Genomic DNA, 13146 nt, shown 5'->3' with positions numbered 1-13146 from the left:
TGAAAATAAATATGTAATAGGAAAATAATTTTCTAATTATAGATATAAATATTTCGGTAACGATCAATAAAAGCAAGAAAGTATGACGGAATTCTTTTTATTTCCTTTCATGAAATACATTAAATCAGCTCTCAGCTGAACATCAATAAACATCAAGAAAATTTTGATTACAATAATATCGTGTATTTAAATAACACAAGTTAACATTAATTTTTTCCATTTTAACATTGAATTAATCGTTTAAAACGTTATAAAGAAACACTTAAATTGTGTTTAAAGCCACCTACATAAGTATATATTGTTTAAAACATTTATAAAGGGTACACAGAGTAAAAATGATCTATGATCTAAATCAAAATTTAAAAAAAATCTATCATTTGCAAAATAATATATGTCAATTGTCTATGGCAAAGCATAATAATAATCACTTGGCTTTAAGGTCCAATAAACAAGCCATAAAATCTAAAAAAAAAATACACAAGGCCACATAGATAAAAATTAAAAAATTAAATAGGTATTTAATTTAAATGCATTAAAAAGCACCTAATTAAATTGTACTAGGTATTTTACCTAAGTCCTTAAAATTATGACATTGATTCTACACTAATATCAATAATCAATATGGCACAGACTAAATAAGTATAAATTCTATATTAAAAAAAGTAAATTTACAACTAAGTAACAAAAAAGGCAGTGGACATAATCTGTGAATTGATTATTGAGATTTATAAAGCTAAGTACAATTGAAATTAATTAAAGCTAATTAATTTACTTAATATAGGACTAGCAAAGTAAACATTTTAGCAAAAAAATGTTTTGGAAGATTTTTTCTATCTTAATAAAATAATTACACTAACTTCGAGAAAATTCGCTAATTATAAATGCAACAAAGTAAATCCTAAACGTAAGTCACTGCCTAAACATCTGTACATGAATGTATCGTCAGCTCTCTTTTTTTAAGAAAATTAGTGTTGACAATATGCTTTAGTACAAGTCTTTCGCCAGTAGAAGCCCGCGGCTAGATTCCGCCTGCAAATTGTTTGACAATTTGATATGAGAACAAAAAAGAAGCAAACGACGAATAATTTGACAACAATTTTCTCTAAACAAAAGCACGAGATTTTACTACAAAGACACCAAAGCGACACAAGATTATAGTAAGTTACATTTTGTTTTATAACATGGAAATAATGCATCATGTTTAATAAGTACTACATTAAATGCATTTCATATACAAAAATAACCGACAGAAAAAATGTATGACAATTTTGTACAACTTAAATTTCCGTCCACCTCCTTGAGGATTAATTTTGTTTGGAAATATAACATCTGATATTTTTTTTATGATTTAGTATAAACTTTTGAAAAATACAAAGATTGTACATAGTACATAGTATACCCGATATTTTTACAGAAAAGTCATCATAATATAGTTACGCTCGTATTACTAAGTAATAAATTATTTTTTCTACACATTTATACAATAAACTCTTCATGTAGCGAAGATATTTTTCGTTTGTCCGTATAGAGACGACCTAATGTATTGAATAGTGTGTTTTTGTAGACACATACATATAAGATAGAAGGAAAGTGTTGCCGTCTAGGAAGATTTCACATTGAACAACGATTTCACATACTAACAAACAATACCTGGAGAGTAGCATCTGCGACAAACGATTATTGTAATTCAATCGAAAAGGCAGATGAAGGCTCTCAACAGACCGTCGCAGAACGAGGTGCAGCAGCCGCGCTTCGGGGCCTTCCTTTCCTCTGGCGCGAAGCTCGGCCGCTTGGGACGCTTGGCGCGACGCGCGCACAGCTTGCTAGGCTGCACATCCGCAGGTTCGGAGCGCGCGCTGAGGTGCACAGGCAGCGCAGCGGGCGTGGTGGGCCGCGGGCGCGCCCACTGCCGCAGCAACCCCTCCTGCTCCGCGCCCACCGGCACCGGTGCAGACAGCTTGCGCGCTCGCGCCATTACCAATGCGCGTTCCATCGGCTCGAGCAACTCCAACGCTAGCGCGCGTTCCAGCTCCTCGCCCGCCAGCAGTAGGTAGCGTGGACAGTACGCTAGCTCGCCCAGCGCCGCGCGCTTGTTGCCTGGCGTTAGCTCGCGCTTGGTCCGCTTGCACGCGGCAGTGCTCCACCGCGACAGTGCCTCCGCCAACACCAGCTCACTCGATACGCGAAGGGTATCGCGCTTTACGATCAGCGCGAGGTCTTCGTAAGTGAGCTCTTCGAGCCGCTCATCAGTGAGCGCTTCGTCGGCGTTTTCGTCGAGCACTAGAAGGGCGTTGTGCGCGAGAGAGTCACACCAGCAGGAGCATTGGGCGAGCAGGCGCGCGGCCGTATCGTTGGTGAGCGAGGGCAACGGCGGCGCAGATGCGGCCCCCGGCAGCCGTGCACACATGAAGCGCAGGTCACGCAGGATCTCGAGCGCGACGCTGGCGTTCAGCATCTCGTCAAGCCGGCGCGCGCAGCGCTCGGCGAGCTGCGGGCACAGAAACTTGTAGGCAGCGTCGAGGGAGCAGCGCGCCGTGGCCACGGAGTTGAGTTGGGTGGGCTCGCAGTAGTGGTAACGCAGGAGCTGGTCGAAGCCGCGCCGGTCAATGTAGTCCACGACGATGACGTCGGTCTTGGCAGAGAGCAGCGCGGCGAAGACGGGGCTGGTGGCGGCGAGCACGCGCCTGTGACCCGGATAGCGCCAGGTGTCGCCGTTGATACCCGCCACGAAGACGATGTCGCTCTGCTTCTCGTCGTCGTAGAGGCGCATGTTATCGTCGATGGTGAGGCCAGAGGATTCGCCGCACGGCATGATCTCGCAGCCCGCGTCGATCTCATCCTCGGAGTTTGAGCGCGCAGGGTTCGTTACTATCGTCATTTTGTTGACCGCTTCTTATCAGACCTGTAAAAAACGGAAAGTAATATATTGTATTTGAATTATAATAATTGTTTTAAGAAAAAAAATTATACATAGTTTATGCATATTTTAAGTATGTGATTGAAAAGTTACGTTTCATTTGTTTTAATATTAACGTCCAGTTTAAAGCGAAATATATTTCATATTAATTTACCAAGAAAAAGAATCCAAAATAAGTACTTTTATAAACTCAATGGGCAGTCCTCACCATCATACTACAAAGAGTCTTTATTTTGCCTTCAACGCAGAGAGCAACAGCGAAGTGTTAAACTACACAGAAACAGGCAAGGGCAATAAGTACAGGTACGCGAATTTTAGACCGATTCAGTTCCTACTTCATTCAGGTGCTTAATGATTTGATACTTAACATTTATTTGCCTTGTAACTACAATTTAATTGGATCACGTATATTTCGCGCCTACCACATTTTATTTTAAATTCAATTACTTGGACTATTTGTATTAAGTTTATTTTAATTTCAATACTACAGATAACTTTAATCAATTAAACTTTTGTCGCTATTATATCTATAGGCATGTTTCCATTGTATGATTTTCGGAAACGCTCCATAAGTTTTCATATTATCTTTGTATAATACAGATAATTTTCATATACTTAATACCCATGTTGATGGAAAGCCGTCGGTTTGGCGAAATGTGCGTCAACACTTGATGCGTCATGACGCACGCCGCGCATTCCTCCTTTGTAAACAAAAATATACCTCGAGCGCGCTTCTGAAAACGATTTCCTTTTTACATATTTTCGGATGCATACATATCTTGATACAACGTTTCCTATTTATACAGCAAAGTATAGTACACTACGTCTAGAACTAGACCACTATAGAGAAGACAAGACTCATTTTACATAAAACAATAAAAACATGAATAAAATATTAAGTTTAAAACCGATAAATTAATAGACATATATGTAGTAATAAAATTAAATTGGAGTAATCTTATTTTAGGCGATTATCTACGTCCGACTATTCTTTACACGAACACTTCCTGCACAATCGAAGCATGTTGCAATCATTTTCCGCATGTTATAACTGGCCTGATGAGAAATGCACTCAATTTCGTAACATCAGAGACATTTTACGATAGCTATTTCGCCTCTGACCTATATACCGCCGTAGCTTTATGGACTCGGTCGGTATTGCCCTATATTTAGAGATCCGAGTGTAACGGCTTGCAACGCATAAATATGTTCCACTCTATATTCAATTAGGAACCACTAAAAACATAATGGTGTTTTTGTTGCACTGGAGCTGATGATAGTACATTTTATCGCGTATACATATGAGTTATGTTTTTGTTTTTTCTTGATATATATTAAGATTAGCTATCGCCCGCGACTCTGTCCGCGCGGAATAAAAAACTTAAATATTTACTTGTTAACATGGTAGACTTACAACTAATAAAAACAATAATAGATATGTGAAAGTTAAAGTACATGCATTTTTAAATATACTCTTATTGCGTTGGTTCAAATAACTAATTTGTTAGTCTGCCAATAAACATTTATTTTATTATTGAAAATTCACATTATATGTGCTGTTGCATGGGCATAAAGAGTGACTAACGAACATTAAGGAAACCAAAAAGTTGACTGAAAACTTGGGACATTTGGGACGGTGAAAATATTTTTTTCCTCGTCCCATAGGCCACGTCATTTTACGCATGCTGCTTGGCCACTAGTTTAATAATATATGATTAAATATGTGTATTTAACTTTAAAAAAATGTTTTTAATACTCAGAGTCAATGTTTTAATTTATATAAAAATAATTTTCGAGATATATTTAATAGTCGGAACACGGTTTTTAATCGTCCTCTACGTTCTGTATCAGTGCGTGAATCCTAATTGCGCAAGGTGCGCCTTAAGAGCGATAATGCTCACCGATTGCCAAATATCTGCCTTGCACCAGTACAAGGTATTTATTAATTAACCCATTGAATATCGCGTGCGCGCTCATTTCATTATTACACGTTCGCAAATATTATCTACCAATAGAAATAAGAAAAAACTCACATACGTTAGTGATCTGACTCTAGCTTTAGGTTTTTATTCTAATTTTTAAATTATTAAACACTAACTGTCGACCACGACTCTATCCGCACGGAATTAAAAACTAAACTTTATAAGTAGTCTATGTGTTCTTCCAGACTATATTCTACATTTGCACCAAATTTCATATAGATCCATAGATAGTTGAGTCGTTCCGGAGATACCTTCAAACAAACATCCATCCATCTTAACATTCGCATTTATAATATTTGTAAGATTTAGACGTAGCTACACTACACTACACTTTGGCATATAAAATTTTACAAAACATAAGCCAATCTTGTTACATTTTTTGTCATTGACATAGCTATGAGCTACTTTAGTTATCCACCGGAGCAGTTTTTTGTCTTTGATAATCTTATTTTTCGCGATACTCATTACACTTTTAAAACATGCTATATGTTCGTACATAAGATGATACATTTAGATACGGGAAAGTCATATTAAGCGTCAGTATGCAAAGCTCAGAATGATAGAAGTTGCTTTCGGAAATAGCCGGCGTTCGGCACTTGGCACTCGGCACTAGGCGCCCAGCAGCAGTCGCGACACGCGGAAATGAATGCACTCGAATCGCCCGCAAGCTAATGTTGGACACCATTTATTTTATTATGCTTCTGCAAATGTATACAAATACAAGGAAACGGAGATCTACGTGAATTCAAACTTATATTAGATACTCTGTTCTTTATTTAAATTTTTAAACAGTTAAAATATAAAGTGATTTTGTTCAAGTACCAAGAGTGTTCATTGACTTTGTCCAAGTTTTCGAATAATTTCTATTTTCAACAGTTTTTAACAATTACAAAGTGACCATCATGACACAATGATGCAGTCACAATGACCATATCATGAAATTAACGGGTGTCAAATAGCATATATATACATTACCCTATTTATGTTGCCTGTCAATTTTATTATTAGATATTACTCGTTGCTTCAAGTATTTCTAAAACAAGTAAATACTACTGCTTCCCGTTTTACTTCAAATTAAATATTTAATCATTTGTATTAACAAATTGCTTTTCAGTTTAGCATTAACATAACAATAATACATTTCAGCATTTGTTATTTACTCAAATAATTGACGTGCGGTAATAAGACCTTTTACAGAATAAGTGACATTGAATCTTGAGAGCTGACAACTTTGTTTAGTCGTATTATTTGTGTGTCCACCATTGTATTTCCTGAGGCGGCAAAGAGAAAAATAATTTTGTATGTCTACATATGGACTTCAAAAGATACAATACACAAAATATATTTAGTTAGCGCATTAACATTGGACACTGATTCGTAATAAGCTAGTCAACATTATGATAGTGTCAAGACTGTTAACGCGTTTATAGTTGAAGTTTGAGTTATGGCAACAAATGCAAAAATGTCAGAGTTCAATTTTGTACATTAGGATACTGCACTTTTAGATTATCTCTCAAGCTAACAACGACAAAGGAGTATCGACATTTTCCAACTTATTTAGGAAGAAAAAAACATGAAACAAATGAAAAAATACGTTATTTCTGTAATGTAACAACATTAAATATATAATGAGCGTACTCCGCACCCGCAGACAAACGAATCATTTTGTTTTTGGGGGCCTAATTTATCTTGTTCAATTATTTTTATGAATAAATGACATCTACTTAAATCATCACCTTTCTGCCCTGTTTTCCAAGGGTCGGCATAGTACTATGTAGTTCTCTTCTGTCTGTATCAATCGTCATATCGGAATGAATTCGTAATTCATTGGCTTTAGTATTTTATATTACAATAACAAACATAAATTACATTATCTACGATTTACTTCAGGACCCAGATACTTATATTTGAGTTAAAATGGAAAGCTCTGGAGAACGCATGCGCGGGCTACCGGTGCCGGATGGTGCCGGCCGGGCTCCGTCCTACATCCAGATAACTGGGTCAAGAGTAACCCAACTAAATGCCCGCCTTGCCAAACGAAATCAAAAGGAAAAATCATCGTTTAACATTTTTTAAACATCAAAAGGTTTTTTCATAAAATGTATTATTGTCGAAACTAAAGATGTGGAAGAACGGATCGATCGACTAACGGAAATTTAAATTACTAAATTTTTCTCAAATAAACAGTGTAAATTCTAAAGCGTTTAATATTTAACGTGTTTTGTTTCATGATTTCAATTGCTATACGGAAAATATTATTACTGAAACGTGAGAGAACAGAGTATTAATAACATGTTGAGCAATAAATAATAATTAAAAACATATTTTTTAATAAAACTATTCGTAGGCAAGGCATGGTTTTTTTAGACGACGCGGTTGCTAGGCTTTAAAAATACGAAAACTGTATGTGTAGAAAAGCGAGAGAAATGAATCATAGTCATAAAAATGAAAATAGAAGAAAATTCCTTCCACTGTAATTGCGTAATATAACTTTCACAAACTTAATCCATGCTCACAATATATTTTGAATTAACGAATAATTTGCAATTCAACGAAGTAACTGAGTATAAAATCGTTCGATTATCGATGAGTAAGATCGAAGCGAAAAAAACGTTTTTATTTCATTTTTATCGCAAAAATCTATTATTTATTTCGCATTTTAAAATCAGGTCACGATGTTTTACTGATGAGTCGTTACTACGTTTTATGACGAGTACTATTGAGTGAGATGTTAAAATCGACATAAACTCGAGAAGGTCAGAAACCCAGGCCAGAAATACGCGGTACAGATTTATGAAGTGAACTCATTAGTATGAAACGCGTTACTGAATCATCTTTGTTCAAATTAATCATGATGGTAATGCGCTATACTATCTCGATGGTTAATGTATTTAAGGTAAATTTCACATAAAATCTAGAATAAGTCGCTCGAGTCGAGTGTGGCAGTATTATTTTTATTTCCTAAACTAGCTGTTGCCCGCGACCACGTCTGCGCGAAAAAAATAATAAATGTGTTCTTCCAGACTATGTTCTACATCTATGCCAAATTTCATCAAGATCCGTTGAATCGTTCCAGAGATACCTTCAAACAAACATCCATCCATCTAAACATTCGCATTTATAATTTAAGATTCATTCATACAATAATAAAGGTATGCGTCTGCCCTTCGTCTACGTTAAATTAAAATTAAGCCCAAGAAGTTAAATGAAGAACCTTCATTACAATTTCCATCCCCTTCAAAATAAAGTTGCGAAAGTTATGACTTTGAGAAAAGTTCAAGCCAATGAAAGCTTTATATAAGTTAGCTTTTTCTCCGATTTCAGCAAATTAGATCGTTTAGCTTTTATATAAAAATTGTTAAATCATTAATCTTAATAGAGTTTAAAACAATTTATTTTATTTTTTATGTAATTAAATCTTATTCTGATAAAATTATTATTAAACAAAAAACAATATGCAACCTTTTTATCCGGTATCTCTTTGGCAAATTAAAGTTTAAAAGTGAAAAAAATTACACAATTAATTAATTAAGAAACGGCTTAACTCACGTTTGAGTTAAGCCGTTTCTTAATTAATTAATTATGATGTCTCACGAAAGTTTAAACAATTTAAAAATTACACAATATGCAACTTGAGAAAAATAACTAGTGCTTTTATCCAGTGAGCTAAAGGAAAACCAAGAATTAATGTCACTTCCCTACAGAACTTATATATACTTTTTTATAAATAGTTCTAGCATAGCTTTAAGTTACACTTAGAAACATGTACATAAATAAGCATATAACTTACCATACAATAGTAACAGCATAGAAACATACAAAATAATATACAGTCAGACAAATTCCAATAGTAAACATTAGTAACTAAACAGTTAACTCGTTCTTTACTCCTCGACATTCACGACTTGTACTGAAAGCAGTTTGCAGAGATGGAACTAATATAGTGCGCCTTTGGGACTTGAATTAATCATTTAGCTGAAAGCATGGAATATTCTGCCAAAGGAATTTCACAGTAGATTCGTAATGCCATGCGAAACTTTTCCATTTTAATTTATAAGCATATTTAATGTTTTTGTCCGCGAACGGACATGAGTCGAGCTTCTAGTGGCAAGTGCGCTTGCACCGATGTCTGACACAGAAGTGATACGTTACATTGACGTCACGATTGGTCATACTTATTAAGTAGTCGTTAAGGTCAGTGTACACGTACTAATGGCGTAAACTTAACTAGGAATTAAAATTTTTGAATATATGCCCCAGAAAAGCAAAAATTTGAATAATAAAATGTAACATATATTGTCAAGGTTTACCATGAGATCCACTGCTAAAAGACTTGTGCAAAAACAAATTGTAAACTCTGTTTTTTTTCTAAGGAAATGAAAACAATGAAAAGTATATTTTTCTTTTGTAGTTGCAAGTAATTATATTTTGTCACTACATATTATTGAATTTAGCGAACCGATTTTGTAACTGGCAACGAAAACTAAAAAAAGAAAACTTGACTGTTATTAGATTTTTTTATTATAGCAAACGAGCAAGCGATCACTTAGATTCGATATAATAGCAAAGCGATCGTTTCCAAACAAATCTGCATTTGCATATGCATTGCCGAACTTTAATCGGCAAAGGAGATCACAGGAAGAGGATATTCTCCCCTTCTATGAGTCCTCTCCTCTACCCAATCCATATCCCCTTCCAATCTCAAGGTAATATTATGATTTTGTTGTCTGTTTTAAATATTACATCACAAAATTAACCACAAATTACTAACTGCTAAACTTACCTTTGAACACATAACCATATACTTGGCTTTACATTTATAATTTTTTAAGTTAACAATTTTTTTATATGCCAAAAGATAAATACATAGTTTAGTATAGTTACTTGATCATTATGAAAGGTTTTTACAAAATTTGTCTCCTAAAAGTCTAAGTGGGGGATGAAAGTTTGTGAAGTAGAGAGATGTTTCTTCGACAGAATTACTGCCAAATAAAAACGTTTTTCGATAATTTTCATTTATGTTCTAAATGTCAAAAATAAGGGGTAAACGTTTGTTTTAAAGTCTAATATACCCAATAACTTCCACTTGGACGAAGTGGCGGTGAAAAGCCAGTTGTTTAAAAAAATATACATGATTCAAAATTACTGGCGATGTGCCAAATGTATTTATATATTCAATCCAAATATTAGAACGTTAATAATCCAATGCACTGACTAAAATCAGGTTTTCCTTGTATTCCTGTTAATAATACGAGTATAATGCCTGATTTATATTATACCAGTACAATAGGATAGTAACACTGACCTGACATGGACTGTTTGGGCTCACTGGTGCCATTTATTGTTGAGATTTTAAGCGTTATAGGCCTACTTTGCTGGCGTAATATAAACCAGGCAGGAACTCTCTTTGAAAAATCAGAGATAATTATGTTTTTGTACGAAAATTTCAACAGTAGAATTCGTTACGTTTCACATTATTACATCTTTGATATCTGTAATCTTTAATATTAATATATAGTAACTAATTTTCAATACATTCATTGAGCCAAGCACGAATATTTTGTGACATTTGCCATCATATCGTTATAGACCAAATTTGTGCATCGCATATATTGGACGTAAAGTATACCAAAAATCTCATATACTAATTTTGACATAATTGACGATGAAGATACGAAGACGATTTTCACGAATATTCATGTTAGGTGCACAGATAATAAAACATTGTTTAATATAACAGTAAATTAGTTTAACACGTTCGTGTATGTAAATTACTGAAATGTGTAATTAAAAAATATAATTGGTTCTGCGCGAAGATACCAGACGGTTTATATAACAGTAGAACTCCACTGACTTGACACTTGTATGAATATTGTCGTCCTTTTCATTTTCTTTGAAAAAACAGTGACTTAAATATATATTATATCAAGTGTTACGGCAATAGAGTTCTACGTTAAGAGTTTGTACAGCTGCGGCATTGAAAACTGACACCTCTCGTTTGTAACAGTCAGAAAGTGAGCGTTCTTGTTTAAAGTATACAAATTACTTATTATTGAGGCAATTGAGTAAAGACAAAAGTATCTTTAAATCTATTACTTTCGATTTAATTGATTAGTAAATTTAAAATAAATGCATTATTACGAAATTTTTATAGTTACCGGTAACCCTATTTTCTGATCCCTTTTGTTAAAAAAAAGCTTTTGTTACCACACTATACTCTAATTAACTATAACTCCAAAAAATATAACTATGTTGTATCTCCAGTCTGGCAAACTTGCATCTAAATCGGCCTAAAAATTACTGCTAACGTATCTTGTCTAGTGTAGACAAAATATACTAAGTTGATATTAAAGAGAGTTACGCATATAATGGAGTATTAATTTTACTAAAAACATTATAAAGTTATTATAAATGCGAATGTTTAGAATTAGATGGATGGTAGAATTGATTGGTTTTTGTTTGAAGGTATCTTCGGAACTGCTAGACAGATCAGATAAATTTGTAACATATATAGAATATAGTCTGGAAGAACAAATAGGCTACTTATTAAGTTTTTTTAAATCCGCGCGGACAGAGTCACGGGCAAAAGCTAGTATTTAGTAAAGAATAAATTATATCTTGTGTACAAAGAATTTATTTTAAAACATTATTATGTTAGCGTCTTCTTCTAACCTTAGTTAATTAAAACAGAATTTCATATTTAGGGAATTTGTATTTAAATTATTTAGATAACTTAAAATTATTTATAGAAATAAGTACAACGTCATTCAAGATGTCTGCGCAGGTTGTATTGTAAAGCAACAGGCAAACGCGCAGCTGGAAGCTCAATCATTGTAAACTCCTTTCTCATCAGAAATAGGTCACAGGAAAACTAATTTCAGCATTAACCACATCAAATAACCTAGGACTAAATATTAAATTGAAAACTTTACAATAAGTTATAATAAATATCGTGTATGAATAATGTGTAATTTCAATTTCGTTACGTTTTATTATCAGCACGTTTATAATTTTTATTTTAATTATAAATGTAACTAGAGAAAAATTGTATGAAATTTCAATTATGATTTTGAATCAGTTATTTACGCAACGTAATCAAACCTATAATAATAAATGTGCTAAAGTAAATAATTGACTTTTTTTTTTCAACAACAAAACAATATGTCTCGCGTAGCAATCCTATATTAATTGGTCCTTTTATTCTAATTAATTCATATTTCATTGTTCATGCCATATGGTTGCTACAAGGGTGCTAAATTTAAATATTAAATTCATTAAAAACAATTTAACTACTTAATTAAACCACTCTTATTGTTTATTTTTTCATATCTAAACGTAGAAGGATATTGAGAAAAACGTCAATACTAGTAGAAAGTACTTTTTACGCGACATATGATACAGCCATTGACAACAAATAGTTACCTGTTGTTATGTCCCTCTGCCCCTTCTCACATTTCACAAGAAAATCTCAAAATTTTCAACTATCACTGCACAAAATACTTTTATACTGAAAATATGTGAAAATTACAGCAATTCATAGACTATTTTCAGGACGTGCGACTGGTTATAAGGTTGATTTCTTATTGGGAAGATAGGGTGGTGCCGGCGCGCGCCGCCCGCCCTGCGAGCTCTCGCGGAAAAACCCGAGCCGGGCTCAGTGCGAGGTTAGCACGCGACGCGGTGTCACGTTTGCGGGCTAGCACTAAGACTCTTTAGGTATAGAGTCACGCTGGGGGGCTAATATTAGCCCGCGGTTTTCGTCGGCGTGATGGCAGCGCGAGCCACGAACGTTGAGTGCCTGGCCGGTCGAGGTGTGCCCGGCCGCCATCGAACTATCGCGCGCATGCGCACGCCGATAACAACAAACAGATCTGTCTGTTTTCAGCCGTCAACATCGGTATTGACAAAACCTTAGCAGCCTTCATCTCACATCAGTTGAAATTTAATTTGATTTACATTCTATTCAATGTGCGCAACGAATTATTACAAATTTGTTTTAAATTTTTCAATTACGAAATAAATTAAAAAATAATGACAACTCATATATTTTTTTTCATAATTTTTTTATGTCTATGGGCTATGTGATCTGTAATTTATTTATGTATTATTTTGTAAGTTCTAAAAATCATAATATGTAATTCATCCATTACGAAAAATAACATTCTTCCTGTTAATTTTGATAGTTTGTTACACTTTAATTTATAGTTACTAAATAAGAACCAACTCTGCATTTAAATTTCTGCAAAA

General features: G+C 34.4%; 1 protein-coding gene across 1 annotated transcript; it reads right to left on the bottom strand.

The window, feature by feature from the left end:
* Positions 1-1404: 1404 nt before the first annotated feature.
* LOC106719133 (BTB/POZ domain-containing protein 6) lies at positions 1405-12813 on the bottom strand. The gene is made up of 2 exons (XM_014513390.2): positions 12322-12813; positions 1405-2902 (listed from the first exon to the last, which is right to left on the bottom strand). Exon 2 carries the CDS (start codon positions 2876-2878, stop codon positions 1688-1690), a length of 1191 nt encoding a protein of 396 aa, XP_014368876.2. The 5' UTR covers positions 2879-2902; positions 12322-12813; the 3' UTR covers positions 1405-1687.
* Between the last annotated feature and the right edge of the window lie 333 nt (positions 12814-13146).

The sequence above is a fragment of the Papilio machaon genome, chromosome 12, assembly GCF_912999745.1.
Source record: "Papilio machaon chromosome 12, ilPapMach1.1, whole genome shotgun sequence".
Lineage (NCBI taxonomy): Eukaryota > Metazoa > Arthropoda > Insecta > Lepidoptera > Papilionidae > Papilio > Papilio machaon.
Note: the sequence above shows the minus strand (reverse complement) of the source record. Positions and strands in the feature narration are given on the sequence as shown.

Bases quoted from the DNA above. Each gene is read 5' to 3' on its own strand.
- LOC106719133 (XM_014513390.2), bottom strand. From the start codon at position 2,878: ATGACGATAGTAACGAACCCTGCGCGCTCAAACTCCGAGGATGAGATC.